At 42.1% G+C, this 20851-nt stretch overlaps 1 protein-coding gene across 5 annotated transcripts in view; it reads right to left on the reverse strand.

Annotated features, from left to right (window-relative positions):
- Positions 1-20851, reverse strand: part of XYLB (xylulokinase) — a 205515-nt gene that overhangs the window by 135843 nt on the left and 48821 nt on the right. For 3 of the 5 annotated variants that reach the window (XM_075827348.1, XM_075827350.1, XM_075827352.1), the window contains 6 exons: positions 14708-14806; positions 11988-12070; positions 7332-7401; positions 5456-5536; positions 2944-3030; positions 2734-2862 (listed from right to left, as the gene is read on the reverse strand). In XM_075827348.1, the coding sequence (XP_075683463.1) occupies positions 2734-2862; positions 2944-3030; positions 5456-5536; positions 7332-7401; positions 11988-12070; positions 14708-14755 (498 nt within the window). In that variant the 5' untranslated portion in view covers positions 14756-14806. Of the gene's footprint in view, positions 1-2733; positions 2863-2943; positions 3031-5455; positions 5537-7331; positions 7402-11987; positions 12071-13256; positions 13503-14707; positions 14807-20851 lie in introns of those variants that run through there. The other 2 variants (XM_075827349.1, XM_075827351.1) reach the window with 2 other exon arrangements.

A 20851-nucleotide genomic window follows, 5' to 3' on the forward strand; every position in this document is an offset into this window, starting at 1 on the left:
GGCTGGTTGACCCTCTGAGCTAGGGCCTGGACCTGTAGGGAGAGACCCTGCATTTGCTGAGCCAGGGTCTCACGGGGGTCCATAGTGGTGTCAGGGACCAGGGGTAGACTAGGTATGGGCTTGTGATTATGTAATGGCAGGGGGTAGGGAGACGGACAAGTGAGCCCTAATCTACCCGCCACTCTGTCCCTGCCTACTTGCAACGACCCGCCCTAGGCGATGGGGTACAACTGGGCGGCGGTCCCTGCGCTCAGTAAGTGCATGACAAACACGACAAACATACAAAGGAACACAAGCAAGGAAAAGAGGCCGTTGCCCACGGCAACACGTGAGCAACCAGAGTGGTGAACGAGCCGAGTCAAGCCAGGAGTGTGCGAGGTACAAAACGAAAAGCAGAAGAGTAGTCGGTAAGCCAGGGTCTGTATGGAGCAGGATCAAAAATAGCAGGAGCTGTAGCTGGGCCAAGAAACCACAAGGAAAGAATCACAAGCACCGAGGGACAGGAAGTGCAGGCTTAAATAGACCAAGGGCGGGAGCTAGCTGAGTCTGGCCAGGTTACGATAGGCTCTCCCACTCCTAAGCCTGCCAGCCTGAATGGTGGAAGCAGGAGTCAGTCTCAGGGATGTATTCTCAGGTGCTGACTGATTAGTTCTGGGAGTTAACCCCGAAGCTGTGCCTGGCAGATCCTTTACAGTGGCATTATTATTCAGTAACAGTATGGTGGTATTATTCAGTCACTATTGGTTATGGTGTGGCGGTATTATTCAGTAACAGTATGGTGGTAGTATTCAGTCACTATTGGTTATGGTGTAGCTGTATTATTCAGTCACTATGTTGTTATGGTGTGGTGGTATTATTGAGTAACAGTATTGTGGTATTATTCAGTCACTAAATTTACATCAATAATATTTATAGTGTGTAGATAATTAATATGCATAAAATGAATTCACTATGTATATATATATATATATATACACATACATACATACATACATACATACACATCAGGGCAGTATATAACCAATTCATAAAACCATAGAGGGTGAGGGTGTCAAGTGGGCACCCACAAATATTGACTACAAGGTCATAGATAAATGTAAAAATCCTATAGTCAAATACTTAATCAACATAGAGACTCAAGGATCAATAAATGCTGCAGAGGTAATAAATAGTAATTGGGCGGTATCCGCTGTAAACCAGCATGCATGTGTGCAGGAGTCCCAGTTAGAAAGCATATAGTCAGTTCATAACCAATTAGATACAGTCCAAATACCAAAGGGTAAAGAAGCGGAGGATAATGGCCAACCTGTGACAAACAGTCCTCTGTTCCAAAATAACTCCTGCAGCCTGCCTGTAAGCTCAGGTCCCGGGCAGCTGTTGTCAGTATGTGACTCACGGTAAAATCTGAGTTTACAGTAATCCTGTAAAAGTGTATGGTGTATAAACTTTCTTGTGCCCCGTGTCTGATAATAACAGGAGCTTGCTCATTCACGTAATGCTGTTGTTATTATTGACTGAGACCATCCTCCAGACTAAAACCCAGAAAAAGCAGAGATTTAAATCAATAAATTACAAGTTCTGCTTATCAGACACTATGTGGTCATGGTGTGGTGGTATTATTCAGTCACTATGTTGTGGTAATTTGTGGTCATGCTGTGGAGGTATTATTCAGTAACAGTAGGGTGGTATTATTCAGTCACTATCTGGTGGTAATATGTGGTCATGATGTGGAGGTATTATTCAGTAACAGTGGGGTGGTATTATTCTATCACTATGTGGTGGTAATATGTGGTCAAGTTGTGGAGGTATTATTCAGTAACAGTATGGTGGTATTATTCAGTCACTATGTGGTGGTAATATGTGGTCATGATGTGGAGGTGTTATTCAGTAACAGTGGGGTGGTATTATTCAGTCACTGTGCGGTGGTAATATGTGGTCATGTTGTGGCGGTATTATTCAGTAACAGTGGGGTGGTATTATTCTATCACTATGTGGTGGTAATATGTGGTCATGTTGTGGAGGTATTATTCAGTAACAGTATGGTGGTATTATTCAGTCACTGTGCGGTGGTAATATGTGGTCATGTTGTGGCGGTATTATTCAGTAACAGTAGGGTGGTATTATTCAGTCACTATGTGGGGGTAATATGTGGTCATTTTGTGGCAGTATTATTCAGTAACATGGGGTAATATGTGGTCACGGGGTGGCGGTATTGTTTGTCCGTTCTATAGTGGGATCATTGGTAATATTGGCCTTAGTATTTTGTACAGTAACAGTATGGTGATCTTTGTTCCGTGTAACGTGGATAGTGGTATTGTGTAGTAACTTTAGGACTTTATAATTTAGAGTTATATTATCATATTGTACATAGAAAATTGTCTTATAGCTATGTTGTCTTTGAGACTCGCCACGCCACTGGGGCCTGCGCATCTGAGGAACAACTGGGAGGGCCAAGATGCAAAATTTGGGGCTCATAGGACTCTAGTTACACCCTGTATGATGGCTTCCAAACAAGTCTTGGTGATGTCACCATGAGGCACTGGAACATCGCAATTTGTCACCAGATTATTAAGTAGAAATTTCAATCTGCCCCACTGACAAATGTCAGATGGGGTTACACTGCTGGGCCCCATCATTGCAGTTCAAGTTTAAGGAGCCAATTGGGCCCATGGCCACTACCTGATGCCCCCACATCAAAACTATGTAATAATTAATTCATTGTTTAGTACCAACCTCATATGCTCGAGATCCAGTAACATTGGCCAGTACTTGTGCCCCTCCAATGGATTTTTCAAGATGGTGGCACTCTGCACTTGTACTGGAGTCCATCCAGATAGGACTGTCACGAATAGAGAAACAAGTCTAGAAAAGGAAATGCTTTCATCAATGAATAAAGTTAAACAAACAAATAGTTAAATTTATAACGTAGTAAAGGTTACCTACCTGCAGTGCAATGTGCAGAGGGTGCTCAGAAGGTAAATAATTTAAAACCTCCCTTGAACCGGTTTTCCAATATACACTTCCATGTTGCTGCAAAAAGATATGCAAATAAGAAAAACCACCGAATGCCATATCCCCAGAACTGAATAAATAAGAGAACTGTGAAAGATTGATGTATAATCTGCCACATTACAATGACATTGATACATTATCTATGGAGCTCTACGGATGAAGAACTGTCTCATAAAGGTCCACCGTCAATTACTTTACTGCGCTATAAAATACATCCACATGGTTATTACTGTTGAACGCTATTGCCTTTAAACTGTACAATGCGTTTAAGATGAACTTGTTTGAATAAAGTTAATTCTCAGCAATATCAATCTTTGCCCAGTGCACATTTAATCTGTTGTCGAAGTCCGTCCTTTGGCATGCACTGTTAAGGTTAACGTGACTATGACATACAATATTCAAAATATGGTTGAACGTAATGTTACATAAAGAGTATATACTAAGTGGAATTTAATGCACCAAATGACACGATGTGGCACTGCTGACAACATCAAATCTTACATCAAAGAGGGATGAAATAGCATGATCTAGACCGGCATTGGATGACTTACTGACCTGTGCATTACATAAAATATGACTTGATGTTCGATATGCTGCACTCACTACATTGGTATGAACTGCTGACTTCTTGATCTTAGGTATGAAAAAAGGCACCAGGTAGTTCACATGTCACCAGTTTAATCTAGGTTTCCTTTTTTCATACAATAAAGCTACGGAGTCTGCTAAAGTTGCTTTGGCTCTTTGCGTCCTCTCTGTATGTGCCTATAGGAACGGGTCTGATTGGTGGTGCTAGTGCATTTGCAATTTAGACTGCACTAACATGGGTAGTATGTAATACATAATGGCTCTCAAATATGCTAATTTCCCCTGCAGTGGAATTGTAGTGTTGAATTCGGCCATTAAAATTAATGGTTATACATGTAATACAAGGAAGGACCGGGTCTGCCAGCGTAAGGGCGGGTTCACACATGGCGGAATTCCACTTAAATTCCGCTGCGGACACTCCGCAGCGTTAATCCGCAGCGGAGCCGTTTCTCCATTGACTTTCACTTTAATTTAGCAGTGTTCGTTTACACGATGCGTACAATTCCGCTGCGGAGCATAGGCTGCGGAGCGGAATTTGGTGTCCGCAGCATGCTCTGTCTGTTGCGGAGCAGTGGCGGACTCATGGCGGAATTTCTCCATTGACTTCAATGGAGATTCTAAGTTCCGCAATGAAGTCCGCAGCTGTCATGCACATGTCATGTGTGCTGCGGATGCGTCTTGCTTTTTTAACTTGACATTTCTTCATTCTGGCTGGACCTAGGTATTTCTAGGTCTACAGCCAGACTGAGGAAGTCAATGGGGCTCCCGTAATGACGGGAGCGTTGCTAGGAGACGTCTGTAAATAGTCACTGTCCAGGGTGCTGAAAGAGTTAAGCGATCGGCAGTAACTGTTTCTGCACCCGGGACAGTGACTACCGATCCCAATATACATGTATCTGTAAAAAAACATATAAGTTCATACTTACCGAGAACTCCCTTCGTCTGTCTCCAGTCCGGCCTCCCAGGATGACGTTTCAGTGTAAGTGACGGCTGCAGCCAATCACAGGCCAAGCACAGGCTGCAGCGGTCACATGGACTGGCGCGTCATCCAGGGAGGTCGGGCTGGATGCCGAAAGAGGGACGCGTCACCAAGACAACGGCCGGTAAGTATGAAAATCGTTTACTTTCACTAGGGAAAGTGCTGTCCCTTCTCTCTATCCTGCACTGATAGGGAGAAGGGAAGCACTTTTCCCGCAGTCTGCAGCAGCTAGTCCGCATCAATGTACTGCACATTTTGTGCAGATCCGCTGCAGAATCTGCAACGCAGATTCTGTGCGGCATCGATGCGGACAGTTGCGGAGGAATTCCGCCATGTGTGGTCATGCCCTAAGAGCGGCAGCTTGTGACCAGCTCTCTGTGGCTAATAGAGAGGGTTCTAAGAGGGGGAGTCTCTATGGGATCTATAAGCACTAATAGGGCAAATGGACAGGATTTGTTGAGGTGAGAAAACCCCTTAAGGAGGTGACAAGAATTGATCTCATTATTCAGGTCAGTTAGTAACGGAGTTCTGGATCCAGGTAGTCTATAAAAGGCATTAATAAATAAATATTGCCTTTCACCCACCCACTTATCTTGCTGGTTCCCCCATGGGAGGGTGCCTTCCCAGTCTGCTGTTTATTGATGCACCTAGAATTACACCCTTATAATGTTTCATTCAAGTGGCAATAAATATTTGACAATTCTTGCCATGTAGGTGTTAATAAAAATTCACTGATACACAATGGCTGAGTACTAACCAGCTCATAAGGATACACTGAGGCATTACCATGTTTATTCATCAGTTATAATGTGCCCGTGTCACGAATGGTTACTAATGGCTTTCACCTCCACATTTGCAGATTACAGTCTCTGTATTTACCTGACCCGTTCCTGACAAGGCTTTGACTTTAGAAAAGTTGAACCCAGATGACTTCATTCTGTCCAAGATACAATCTAGAGCCTGTTCAGAGTAATAGTGGGACAATGTGAGAGGATATGGATGATTCATCCTGTTACCACACACTGATAATCCACAGAAATTAACAGATTAACGCATTCAAATTTACTTTATTCTTCATATTGAACAAATTCACTTCATATTACATTTAAAGCAAATTTAAAAAAATAAAATGTTTGCAACATATCTGCATTAAATTTTTTCTTGTTTTCACATATTTTTCAGTTGATTTTTTACACTGCTCAGTTGAGAATTTTTTTTTTTACCCGGAGCCTACTTACAAGCAGATCACTGTTGCTGGATCTTATAATAGATTGTTACTGGCTTTTTATTGTTATTATGAGTTTTGTGAAACTTTGCTCACGCAACTACTTGACGCAAATTAATGCTCGAACATTCAAATAACTGAATAAACTTGACTAATCATTACTTACATTAAGTTTTAATAATTATACCCATAGAAAGACCTAATACGGTCATACTGTTGTTGAATATTGCTAAACTGTGACCAGACAATACCGCCCTACAGTGACAAAATAATAGTACCATACAGTGAAATAATAATAGTACCATACAGAGACCAAATAATACTACCCTACAGTGACTAAATAGTACCGCCATACAGTAACTATATAATACCACCAGAGAGTGATCAGATAAACCCAAAATACAGTGATCAAATAATACCACCATACAGTGACCACATAATATCATTATATCATGACCAAATAGTACGACCATATCATGATCAAATAATACCGCCATACAGTGATGAACTAACACCACCATACAATTAACAAAATAGCGCCACACACTGACTGAATAATACTGCCAAACAGTGACTGAATAATACCACACAACAATTGATTCCAGGCTTACAGCCAAAGTCTTCTCTGATTGTAATTCACTGTCCTTTTCTCTAAAAAAGTTAAAACAGCAAAATGACATATAAAGAAATAGTACCCAACAATGGTAGCTTTTTACATCTCCTGACTACAGGGTTAGGCTCGATGCACACGAACGTATTTTTTTTTCCTCCCGTAAATACGGGTCCTTTGTCACACATATTTGACCCGTATCCCACCAGTATTTACGGACCCATTTTCTCTGCACTAATCGGCAGCCCTTTCTCTCTATCAGTGCTGGATAGAGAGAAGGCGCAGCCCTTTTGGGCAGAGTTTCCGCAACGATTGAAAGTAAAAGAAGTTCATACGTACCCAGGCCATTGTCTTGGTGACACGTCCCTCTTTTGACATCCAGTCCGACCTCCCTGGATGACGCGGCAGTCCATGTGACCGCTGCAGCTTGTGATTGGCCTGTGATTGGCTGCTGTGGTCACATGGGATGAAACGTCAACCCGGGAGACCGGACTGGAGGAAGAAGCAGGGAGTTCTGGGTAAGTTAACTTTTAATACTATTAACTCCAGCGGTAGTCCCTGTCCCGGGTGCTGAAAGAGTTACTGCCGATCAGTTAACTCTTTCAGCACCCTGGACAGTGACTACCCCCTGACGTTGCCTAGCAATGCTCCGGTAATTACGGGTGCACACATGTAGCCACCCGTAATTTAGGGGAGCCCCATAGACTTCTACGGGCCTGCCCGTGCCGGCCTGAAACAGGACATGTTCCATATTTTTTAACGGCCCGGGAACCTTCCCGTAAGCAAACGGGAAGGTACCTGTGGCCAATAGAAGTCTATGGGCCCGTAATTACGGGTATTTTTACGTTCGTGTGCATGGGGAAAGTATTTTTATTATTTGTTAAACCAGACATTATAACCACAACAATATTAGAAATTACCTTAAGCCACATTAACACTGGAGACGTTACTGTCAGCTTGTCACTATGGACATGAACACCACCCTGTGTTCTGCAAATGGAAAGACATTTAGTTTGACTGCTACTAAAGCTGAATTATTTAACTGTTCAGATATATAACATGATATGAGTGGATTTTAGGATACTTCCCTTTACGAATACAGGCATAATAAAAAGGAGGAATGTGTAACATCCATGGGTATCCTTTACAGAAAAGACCACACAAATATAATTCAATGTGATCCATAGGTAACATTCTTATAATTATCAGTTCAGAATCAATTATATCAATGTATCCTAGGCTGTATGCCCACAAAAATTATCTGGACCCAGAAAAACATGCAAGATCCAAGGCTTGGGATTGTGTGTATTTAGTAGAATCCCCTTACTTTGGGTCATAAGTGGGGGTCAAACAACAAACCTTCCATCTTAAAAAAAACATAATATCGGATATCGTGGGGTTGGGCATAGTCCTGCACTATAAGTACATTATGTCTTCTACATGAACTTCTGATAAGATATGCAATAATATGTTTTGCCCAATTTAACAGTAATTATAAAAAAAGAGAACTTTTGCACACAATGACCCACATGTATTAATTATTACTTTCTGTGTCAGTGTTATTTTCTTTTGCGGCAGGTTTTGTAGGTTATTTTCTGACAAAACTATAAAATGTTGCACGTCATTTATTGAATTGGTCAGGTGACTTTTTTGTAACTTTTTAAAAAGTCGCATTTCATCAATGTCACAAAAAATGTAAGAAGTTGTCAGGGACATTTAAAAGATGTGATAAGGGGATGTGATAAAATAACAAAATAAATATTACTCACCTGGCATATACCCTGCCGCTACTGCGCCGCCACTCTGGTGCTGCCCACCGGTCTCTGTTGCTGTACAACAGTAATCACGTTCTGTTGCTGCCAATCACTATCCTCAGTGGTCACGTGCCTACCATGCTGCCATTGATTGGCTGCTAGAGTCAAGTGCGGGTGGTCTGAACATCATTACCGCTGGACAGCAACAGAGACTGGTGGGCAGAACAGGAGTGGCAGCGCTGGAGCGCCGGGGGATTTAACAGGTGAGTAATACTTATTTTGGTATTTTATCACATCACCCACGTGCAGCCAGTCTATTAAATGTCTAGAACAACCGATTAAACTCTTCTAATAACCTTGCCCACTTGGCTAGCTTGAATCACAAAGTGGTGAACACGGTTCTTGCTGCAAATACTTAATAAATGAAGCACACAAATATACACCATTATTTCCACAGAAAATGTGCCAAAAAAAAAAGTGGCGCATGGAGCGTAAAACATGGGGTTAAGGAATATAGTAATAAAATACTGTAATACTATTTTGTAATATGAACATGGTGACTATTGGATAAAGTTTGTGGTCACAGAAAATTAGAACAATTTGATTTATATTTAGTGTATGGGGCTTATTTACAATATATTCCGTTTGCACATCTACGGTAGATGCAATTTAATATGTTGTAAGTGTAAAATCTGGGATCTTTTCCGTGTTCTCTTCCTTGGGGAATTTATTCCTCACTTATGTGAACAGAACCGATATTTGGCAGATGTCTCTGTGTGTTGCCAGTAACACAATTTTTACGCTTAATAACCTGCTTGTAACCTTTAGCTTATGTTAGTTACCCAAGACAAATATCAATTCCAGGTTATCGGCACTATCTTAACAGTTGCAAGCACTAAGGCCGTGTCTAAATGAAGTCAGTGATTCCCAAGCTTGACATTTTATTCCAGATCTGAAGGACCTTCAGACATAGGTTCTAAAAAATTCCTTTACTGTAGGCCTCTAAAAGATTTCTCTACTATAAAATAGCAATTACTAAAGAATATCCCATTATATTAATTTTTTTTTTTTAAATGTGGCGTACAGTGCACCAGTTTCCAGGAACATTAAAGAGTATCAAAAACATGAAAGGTTTTTGTTTTCCTGGGATTGCAATATTAAGAGCCTATCCTTAGAATGGGCCATCAATATCAGATTGTTGGGGGTTGGACTCTCTGCACCCCTGCTGATCCGCTGTTTGAAGTGGCACACCTGACGACATACATTTAGTTGCGGCTGTGCTGGGTGTTACAGCTTTGTCCCACAAGTGAATGTGGCAGGTTTAAATATGTGGGGAAAAAGGAGTTTTCCATGATTAACATGACATGCCATGTCAATTTCAGATGCCATAAATGTCTGGTCGGTGGGTGTCTGACCAGTGACGTAGCTATAGGAGTAGCAGCTGCGAACGGGCCCCCGTTGCCACACAGCGCGCTAATTATTTAATTCTTTATGTGCAATGACGCCAGCACTACCTGGTAATGGGCAGGGCTCCTTAGACGTCACGTTAACATGGAAGACTTAGTATACCATGTGACCGTGATGTCACGTGAGGGGCGTTCGAGCCGGTGCGGAAGATACTGCAAGACTCCTGGAAAGCTGCAGAGGGGGCCTGGGGCCCGTAATGTATATGTGTTGTATTGTGCTGTCTGTGTTTGCGTTGAGGAGAGGAGAGGGGGGCCTTTAAATTATAGGCCCCCCTCTTCTCTCTCCACTGCAAACACAGACAGCACAATACAATACATTACAAACTGTGGGTCGAGACCCCCTGTGGGGGTCGTGTGAAGACCTCCGGGGGGTCGCGAGCCACTCACCGAGGTCCCGGTTCCAACTCTATCTGCGTCTTCAGGACATCATCTACGATGTAGTGACGTCATCGCGCCTGTCTGCGCCGAGTCACTCATAGCTCAGGCCAAAGGAGGAGAAGGATCTCCTCCACCCGTCGTGGTAACGGGGATAGGTAAGTAATATTATTATTTTTCTATTAGGTACATATGGGGGCATTATACTGCATGGGGGGCTGATATGGTGGCAGCTATGGGGACTTTATACTGTGGGGGGAAAGCTATGGGGGCATTATACTGTGGAGGCATCAATGAGGGCATTATACTGTGTGGGGGCAGCTATGGGGCCATTATACTGTGGGGGCAGCTATGGGGGACATTATACTGTGGGGGCAGCTATAGGGGCATTATACTGTTGGGGGACAGCTATGGGGCATTATACTGTATGGGGCTGCTATGGAAGCATTCTACTGTATGGGGCAGCTATGGGGAGCATTATACTGTATGGGGGCATTATACTGTGTGGGCAGCTATGAGGGCATTATACTGTATGGGGCTGCTATGGAGGCATTCTACGGTATGGGGGCATTCTACTGTATGGGGCAGCTATGAGGAGAATTATACTGTGTGGGGGCAGCTATGGGGAGCATTTTACTGTGTGTGAGCAGCTTTGGGGGGCATTCTACTGTGTGGGGCAGCTATGGGGGCATTATACTGTGTGGGGGCAGCTATGGGGCCATTATACTGTGTGGGGGCAGCTATGGGGGGCATTATACTGTGTGGGGGCATTATACTGTGTGGGGCAGCTATAGGGGGGCAGCTATGGGGCCATTATACTGTGTGGGGGGCAGCTATGGGGGGCATTATACTGTGTGGGGGCATTATACTGTGTGGGGCAGATATAGGGGGGCATTATACTCTGTGGGAGCAGCTATGGGGGGCATTACACTGTGTGGGGGCAGCTATGGGGGGCATTATACTGTGTGGGGCAGCTATGGGGGGGCATTATACTGTGTGGGAGCAGCTATGGGGGCATTATACTGTGTGGGGGCAGCTATGGGGGGCATTATACTGTGTACTGATATTATGATGATCTATCGAAAAGGGTAGGTCATCAATTTTTCAGTCCCAGAAACCCCCTTTAATGTCATTCTGTGGCTTTGCCAAAAATATCCGAGTTGGGAATAGCTCTTTAAGTGTCAATCATCATATTACATGTTATCCCTATTATTATTATTATTATTATTATGATAATGCACTTCTAGCACACCGTTAAGCAAGGTGGCTAGGCATAGGCGCGTGTAGGGGTCTGATGGTGTTGGGGAGGGGTAGGGGGGCCCAAGCTGAATTCTTGCACCAGGGCCCATGAACCTTTAGGTATGCCTCTGTGCCTGACTCAGTACTTGGACTGCCCCCATTATCTTTGGCGATCGGTACCTCTGTATTTGATGACCCCACGATCAGTATTCATAGTCAGTTTTTCAATCACAGCAGCACATGTACATGTATGACGTGATGCAGCAAGTCAGTCCTACTTGAGTGCAAATATTTTATATAGCAAAATGCAGGAAGGGGTTACAGTATAGATCCTTTTTAATGCCTTTAAACTGACTGCACTGACCTGGTTACAGAATACAAAAGTCCTCTGCGCAATGCATTTTGAGTCATCATGGAAAGGGTAATTGAGATGCTTTTGAAAATGAGAGTTTAGAAGACATAATCCCCACCTTCCCAAGATCCATATGTTGACAAAAGTCTTCAGTTTATTTAACACCATATAGTTAAAGTAAAATTCTCCTATGTCGAGAGAGAGATATAAATATATATATATTTTATCATTATTAAATTATTATTTTTTTAAAGAATGAGCCACTATTGGACGCTTCCTTGGTTGTGCAATTTCAAGAGATTTTCTTTATTGATCTGATGATTTTTTAATCCAAAAATAACCTATAAATTTTGATTTCCTAAACTTGTCCAACAAAGAAGCTTCACTCACCCAAATTTAGGAAGATCTTTATCAAAGTGAACATTGTCCTGATAGACGACAAGAAGTTGTTCATTGACAGCAATAACCTTTAACTGAAGAGTAAAAACAAAACGTTGTATTAATGGCCACATTTCTTATATTTTTATTCGCACATGCAGTTCAGTGATTAACAAATATACACTAATTTACATTTCAGAATTTATTTTATTGTTTATATCTCATTCCATGGCATACTTTATTTGACATATTAAAAAAACCAAAACTGTTCTTATTGAAAAGATAGAAAAGATTGATTGCAAAATATTGATTGTCAAGAAGTAAAATTCCTTTTAAATCAATTGGATCAGTCAATAAATAAATTACTTGACATTCGCAAAAGTAAATGTCAAGATAAAAAATACATAAAGAGATAACATAGAGCAAAAGTACATTCAACACGTGTGTGACATCTACTGCACCAGCCTATGCCAGGTCAGACTAGTCATACACTGTCAGGGACGTACACAGGATTTTTTCAAGGGGGAGACCACGGGTCTGGTTATGCAATTAAAGAGCACACATACACGTACAAATAGGTGCACAAATACTTGATAGAAACAGTCTGTACACTGTATGGTGACATTATCTATTTTCTTGGATTGTCCTTCCATTCTGTACACATAACTAATGCCATTATGCAGTACACATAAATAACACAATGCCGCTATATATTGTACAAATAAATAATGGCATTATAATTAAACACCATATGCTACATAGAAAGCACATAGAAAGTGCTATACATAGAAATAATACTGCCATATACCGTATACAAAAATAATGTTGCATTATACTGTACACACAAATAATGCTACCATTCACTGAACACAAGTAATGTCCCCATAAACTGTGCACACAAAACATGGTGGCATATGCTATACACACAAATAATGCTGTTATATTCTGTACACATAATTAATACCGCCATGTACTGTGTATATAATATCACCAAATACTGTACATATAAATAATGCCACCATATACTGTACATATAAATAATGCCACCATATAATGTACATAAATAATGTACCCAATTCTGTAGCTATAAATAATGTCCCCATATGCTGTATGCTCACATAATACTGTGCCACATATACTGTGCATATAATATCACCAAATACTGTACACACAAATAATACCGCCGTATACTGGTACAATATAATATCCCAATACTCTATACCCAAAGAATGCTCCCATATGTTGCCATATACTCTATACCCAAATAATGCTTCCACATACTTTACATCTAAATAATGCCGCCAGATACTTTACACCAAGGATGCAGAAAACCTGGTCACCAGGCGACTAGAAAATTAGGCCTGGTGACTGCGTTTTCCCCCTGTCCTTGATGATTTCGGTAGCTGAGTGCTGGATGCAGCTAGAGGAAAAGCGGACTCGGCATCATCCACTTGATCAGTATAGAAGCGAGAGCCCACACACTTTCATAGAGTGGGCTGGATGGTTTATTGAAAACACGTTTTACTGGCTTTCCGGAAGTCTGGGGCTGGTGGATGGGCTCTCCTTTTTGTACCCATGAAGTGGGTGCTGCCTTTTCTCCCACAGCCACTCATCTCACTGTCAGCAGGCCTACTATTTTTATACTGCTTTTCAAGTAGCAAAGGGGGCAGGGATGTTAATTCTGTAACCCCTTCCCCTTACATACTCCCCACACACTGAAGAAGGGCTTTGTAACATGCAGTACATGCACCACATTAATATACTCTATGTCCATGTAACATTTTTAGGAATTTAGTATGCTAAGTCTGTTGCGGAGAAGCATCATGTGTGAATGCAGCCTTACATATGCAGATTTTGCAACAGATTAGTTGCATAATTGCAGCAAATTAGCGGGAAAATTTGCAGCAGAAATTGTCTGTCATGTTCTAATTCTATGGAAGTGTTCACACCTCACATACTTTGCATAGATGGTTTACTGCACGCACTGGGTATTTTTCAATATGCAGCTTGTTCTGTAGAGATGCCGTTTAATGGAGATTATACAGTGAATGATACCGGATCCGTACATAACCTTAATGATGGTTATTGCGCAACATATTAGAGAGCGAAATTCATAAGCAAGTGTGAACGAGGCCTTACTTAGGATCCTATTACACGACCTGATGTGGGCCGTGTAAACGAGAGACATCTCGTTGGTCGGCGCTCGTTTTCTCCTTTCACACGGAGCAATGATTGCTTATTATGTATAGGGACAATCGATCGTTACTCCAATCGCTCGTCCCCATACATTTTCATCATGTCGGCAGCTCAGGAAGATGGGCTGCCGACAACGATGATTTTTAATTCTGCATAAAAGAGTAAATCAGCCAGTGAACGAGCGTTTGCCTGATTAAACAGGGCAATGATCGGGAACGGGCGTTCATGTGAACGCTCGTTTTCCCCGATCATTGGCCCGTGTAATAGGGCCTTTACAGTAAATAGAAATTTCCATAGGGATGAAAAGTGTTCTGTTCAGAAAGAGTCAAGAGTGTTGTGATCTCCTTGACTGCCTTTTACGCGTTCCACTTAGTATGCAAATAAATCCTTACATATACAGATGTAGCAGAGCTAAATATGTGATTCAATACGTTTATGTGTAGTCTACAATGCATTGGACCAAATGACAGACTCTGCTAAACTACATCTGTCTGTTTCACTTTTGGATATTATATAACAGTAAAGAGTCTAATTACCTGCTGAGTGCTGAAGTCAAACCCCAGGTAATATGCAGCAGAGTCCATTGGACAGGATCCTATTCCTCGGTCAGTCCGCTGTCCTGCACTGTGGAGCTGCTACAATACAGTAAATTATTAACCAGTTCTGCTACAGTTTGTTAAGTAAAAGCATGACATTAACCAAGAGTGGTTTGTTAAATGATTTATTCTGAAATGAGACCCAGATTGTAGCAGGACCTCTCCTCAGTCATGTCCCCTCATTTCCTCTGCTGTGAGGACTTCCTTCCTGCTTCTCACATGTCATTGTAAAAGAATATAGCACTAGCACATTGCGGTGTCTCCAGGCTCATTACAGCTACATGAATGGACTGCTGGAGTGTACACACACCCGTATTGTCCTGTACGACCAAATTTTAAAGGTAATTCTGACTGTTCCTAGGAGTGGGACTAAAACAAGGCGTAGAGAAGGGAAACCATGTTATAAAAGTCACTCCCCTTAAAAATATTCATAGTATGTCTACCATCACACACACATTCACAGTAAATACTATCATTAATTTGACTAACGGTCCATTCACACGTTGCGGGTGCTGTAAAAAACGCAACTGCATCGAAAAACGCACTAAAACCGAATGTGGTTCCAACCACATCTCAACTGCAACGTGTGAATGGATCGAAAAAGATTTGCTCCTCTTCAATGTCACGGACCCCCTCTTGGTCTTGGCTTACAAAACCTGAAACAAAGACCTCAGACTTTTCCGCAGAGTAAACGACCTTTTAATGAAATAAAAAAATCAGTTCTTACTTACCCAGAACTCCCTGCATTTTCCTCCTGTCCGGCCTCCTGGGATGACGTTTCATCCCATGTCACCGCTGCAGCCAATCACAGGCTGTAGTGGCGGTCACGCTGGACTGATGACGTCAGAAGGCCGGCCTCCAGGTATGACGCTTCATCCCACGTGACCGCCTCTGCAGCCAATCACAGGCTGCAGCGGCCACATGGACTGCCGCGTCAAACTGGAAGGTCGGACTGGAGGAATAAGAGGGACTCGTCACCAAGACAACGAACGACTGCTTTTTATTTTATTTTTATCAGCAGCCTCTTCTCTATCAGTGCTGGATAGAGATAAGTGGCTGACGATTAGTGTAATATCTCTAATGTACTTCTGCCCGCCCGGCCATTGCTAGGCAACGGCTCCGTCACACACGGACGGCACACGGATGCCTTCCGTGTGGCTTCAGTTTTTTTTGACGGCCCCATTGACTTGCATGGGCCTTACGGTCACAGAATCTCGGACCAAAGTAGGACATGCTCTACTTTTGTCGAAACGGAGCAACGGGACCGTCCACAAAACTGAAGTGTGCATGGCCCCATTGAAATGAATGGGTCAGGGTGCTAGCCGTCAGAAAAACGGCAAGCACCCTGAAGAAAAAAAATGAAGTGGGCATGAAGCCTTAGAGTGAGTAGGCTCAAGAGCGCGCGCGCGCGTGCATAAACAGAGTGCCTCCCACTCAGCAACCGTTCTTCATAGAATCCGTAGCCAGCGTCTGATATTGATGGGCTACGGATTCCAACTGACAACGAGCTGGGACTGTCGAAGTAAAAGAGGGAAGAAGACTACTGCATAGCAGGCTAACGCTTGCAGTAATGTAAGTGTTATATATTGAAAAGTTTTTTATTGTGTTAAAAGGAACACATATAAAGAAGTTTTTTCATCTTTACAGGTTTACACTGCAAAGGTTTCAATCGTGATAAGACAAGAGTCTCCGAGGAATACATATCACCATAACCACCACATATATTGCCTTATAGTTACCACATAACTAGTATACATACCACACCTCGCTTCCCTGGATAACCACCATACATACTTCATATCAACATACAAAAAAAACAACTGAGAAAACGTGTATTTGAAAAATTCTACTGTATTCTGGACCCACACCTGGTTTTGGCTTACAAATACTTATGCATTAAAATGATCAAAATACTGCCACGTGAAAGAAGCCTAGGCTGGAATCACACATGAGGGTTTTATTGCTTTTGTCGTCTTTTATTTGTTTTTAGACATAGTAAATCCTCTAATGACTTATTTTTATTCCTTTTATATATTGCCTTGTGCATGAGGCCTTCAATTAAAAATTGTATTCGATTTTATTTCTATGAGTACAAGTATTATGGGGGATATCCCAGCACTTTAGTAGGTTGATAATGTCATATAGGGTCGCACTGTCCATGAGGCGAGATGAGCTTCTCGCCTTAGGCGGCGGCCGCAACCCCCTCCTACACTAATTGTACCTGCGTCTATAGGACGCAGATACAATTACACGAATAAGCGCTGAATGGCCAGGCTCGTTCCGTGCCCGACCATTCAGCGCCTTACAATGACGCAAGCTTGCGTTGTTGAAAGGCGGTGATTGGCAGGGCAGAATGACTTGCCCCACCAATGAGTGCCTTTCAATTACGCTAGCGGTGCGATGTCATCATCGAGCCATTTGCGTCAATGCGCCTTTTGGGTCGTTCAGCCCCAGCAGACCTGCTCAGAAGAGAGCAAGTCTACATTGACACAAGATGGCGTGGGAACGGGATCAAGGTGAGTATGTAAAGTTTTTATTTTTCAATTAAAAGTGTGAGTGGCATTATCTACATGGGGCACTATCTACGGATGGAAGCTATATGTGGGACACAATCTACAGGGGAAGCTATATGTAGCGCACAATCTACAGGGGGAGCTATATGTGGGGGGCTATGTGTAGAACGCTATCTGCAGGGAGGGCTATATGTGGGGGGCTATGTGTGGAGCGCTATATGCAGGGAGGGTTATATGTAGGGCACGATCTGCAGGGGGGGCTATATGTAGAACGCTATCTACAGGGGAGCTATATGTGGGGCACAATCTACAGGGGAGGCTATATGTGGGACACTATCTACAGGGGCTATATGCATGGCACTAAGTAAAGGGGGATCTATGTACAAAATTGCAGGGCAGATGGTGTGATTTTCAATTCATTGTATATTTAATGGGAACCTGTCAGGTACTTTTAACCCTGTGAACCACCACCATGCGGTAATGCATGACCTGAAAATATTTCCAAACATCCCGCTGTATGTTTATTTCAGACGCCGCAAAATCTATAAAATCAACTTTTAAAACGGCACACAATGTGTACGCTAATTACTTAAAGGGTCTTGGGGCAGTGCCGCTGTACTGAAGAGTCACATAGTCCTGCCTCCAAACCCACCTTTCCATGTTTGATTGACATCCCCCCGGTTGTTATACATCACTACCAGTCTCCTCCAACTTTCTCGGATGCGCCATTGCCTTGTACTACTTGGGCACGCATCGTGCAGCGAAGTGTACTCTGTTCGGCTGCACCGCGCATGCAAGGGATCTACAAGGCAACGGTGCATCTGCAAGAGTTGGAGGAGGCTGCTAGTGATGTAGAACAGCCAGGGGGATGTCAATCAAAATCTGGGGATGCCATTTAAATTTTCGCCTCAGAAGCTAGAAAGCTAAAATCATAGATACTTCATCCCACGAGGTGTTGTTTTTTAGAGAGTGAGGAGTATTACAATATACTCTTGTATGTCTCTAAATAAAGGTGGATCTATGTAGGGCACTATCTACAGTATCCACAGGGGTCTCTATGTGGGCACTATCTATAGGGAGCACTGTGTGTGTAGGACACAGTGTATGGTGCTATTATAATTAGAGGTGCAGTGTATGGAACTATTATATTTAGGGTGTAGTGTATTGTAATATATTTAGTGTGTGGCATCTAAGTATTAAATATTGTGTAATAGATTTTATAAACTTCCTGTGCATTCATGTGACCAAAAGCAACATAAAAAGATTAGCACTAGAACAATATGAACTTCATGGTGACTTTCATTAGTCTGTTCTTAGCATTAGATTTTATGTTGTCATTTCATCATCCCAGGTATACTTGAAGGCAGGTGACTGTTTTTTTGATACGCCTCCAGGAAGCATTTCATGGCAATTAACATAATAGGTACTGTAGCTTCTGCATCGGAGAGCAGCCAATCTGGCATGGACACAGTCACTGTTAATACCTGTTTACTTGTTTCATATGACCTTTAGTTCAATGTACCATAAAAAGGAATGCATTTCTGTAACATTTCAGGGAATGATATTAGCTTAAAGGGAATGTCTCATGTATTTCATTTTATTTTTATTAAAAGGGTTTTCCAGAGTTCAGAAAAAATGTCCTAAGAGCAGAAAATGTGTTAAAATAATAAAATAACCAATACTCACCTTCCCCCGAAGAGACCACTGAGGTGAGTGACTGACTGGCTGCAGCGGTCACATGGCTAAACGGCTACATCATCACTGCATCCAAGTAAATAAAGACCGGAGGGAAGCACTAAAGCTGTGGCGCTAGAGTGGTGGGGGATTTATTAGGTGAGTATTGGTTATTTTATTGTTTTAACACATTTCAACGATGTTAGCCCATTTTTTGCCTGAACTCAGAAAACCACTTTAATTACATAAAAGTCTGTAGATTTTCTCTTGTGGCACACGGACAGCCAGAGATGCGCCTACATTATAAAGAGGAGTGCGCCTCCTAATAAATTAAGCACATTTTGCTTCAGTGCTCTTGCTGGAATTACTGCTGGGATCAGAGTTTGTTCCAAACCTGAAAGTTGCGGCAGGAGCAGGGCTTTGTTTTGCATCCCGCTCCTGCCACCGGCAGTGCCCGTGATTTCGTCATGGTGCGGCAACTAACAGCCACCCATGACATACATTTTCTGCATGGGTCAGGAATTAGTAAATCATTCCTATCATATTAGTAAATACAATTATTTACAGAAGTTACAAAAACTTTGTATTTTATCTTAGGGAAAAGTGTCATCTTTTTCACCTTCCAGAAGCTTGTAGTTTCCCTTTTTCACCTGAAGGTTCTCTGTAAATTTTCATAAATCTGCTCAGTCCCTTAAAAACCTGTCTGCAGTAATACAGTAAATATAAGACAGGAGGAGGGGGATGCAGCTGCAGTCTCTTTTCCTCAGTGTGTGTGAGGAGTTGCATGTTGTGAGAGGAGAACAGCATGGAGTAGATTTCTGATTGGCTCAGAGCCCACAGCACAGCTCTCACATTACACTTAGAGTAGCCTGCCCACTCAGCACATAAGGAGAGAGGAATTGCACATTTACATACAGGAATATAAAAAGACCCGATATTTCTGGATGTACTACATTTAAAATATATCTACATCCATCTAAGAAGTGATTGGGATTTTGTTTTGTAATGATAGGCACACTTTAAAAATATGTAAATAACATAAATCATAGGATCTTATGCAGTTCTATCGATATAAACTGTAGGAAAAACAATGCAATGCAATAAATTTACACAACCAATCTATTGCATTGTAAGGGGACATTCACAAATAGTAATGGTTCCTATTAGTAGGAAACAAATTATTTTTATGCACTGGTTTTAGCGGTTGGCAAACTGGCTATTTACTAGGTGGCCCCCCGAGAACAGGAATTCCCAGGAGCAAACTAAAACCACCCAGTACTATTTAGTGGCGTATGGTGGTATTATTTTGGAGGTGAATTGCTCTATTAAGTGGGAACTGTATGGCAGTATTATGTGGGCTATTCAAAGGGGCATTATTTGGATACTGCTTATGATTTGGGCACTCTATATCTTGGCACTTTATGGCAGTATTATGTGGGCTGAACTTACGAGAACAAATGCCTAAAAATGACAAGCAGGGGGCCTTTCTTTGCTTGTTGCCCAGAGCCCCATTTTCTAATAAACCATCTCTGCTGTTTAGATACATTTATTGCATCTACTATATAACTACATGCCATATAATAACCAGTTTTAACACATAGAAACTTTATTTAAATTTTATGGTAGATCAAGTTTCATCTGCATAGAAATGTCCACATTTTTATTAAAATAACCCCTCACTACCAGGACAGGCACTGTGATTATCTCTTCTGTACATCGGGTGAGGGCATGGAGTTCTCCCTTAGTCTACACAGGTGGCTGTGGGTGTCATGGGACCATAGAATAGATGGTTTCCGAGTTTTAGAGTCAACAACCCAGATACAACTATGACTTGTGTACTATTGCAAAGTTCTGTAATAAATCTATTGTGTTCCAGTCTAATTGCTTTGACTGATAA

This window comes from Rhinoderma darwinii, chromosome 5, assembly GCF_050947455.1.
Source record: "Rhinoderma darwinii isolate aRhiDar2 chromosome 5, aRhiDar2.hap1, whole genome shotgun sequence".
In the NCBI taxonomy this organism is placed as follows: Eukaryota; Metazoa; Chordata; class Amphibia; order Anura; family Rhinodermatidae; genus Rhinoderma; species Rhinoderma darwinii.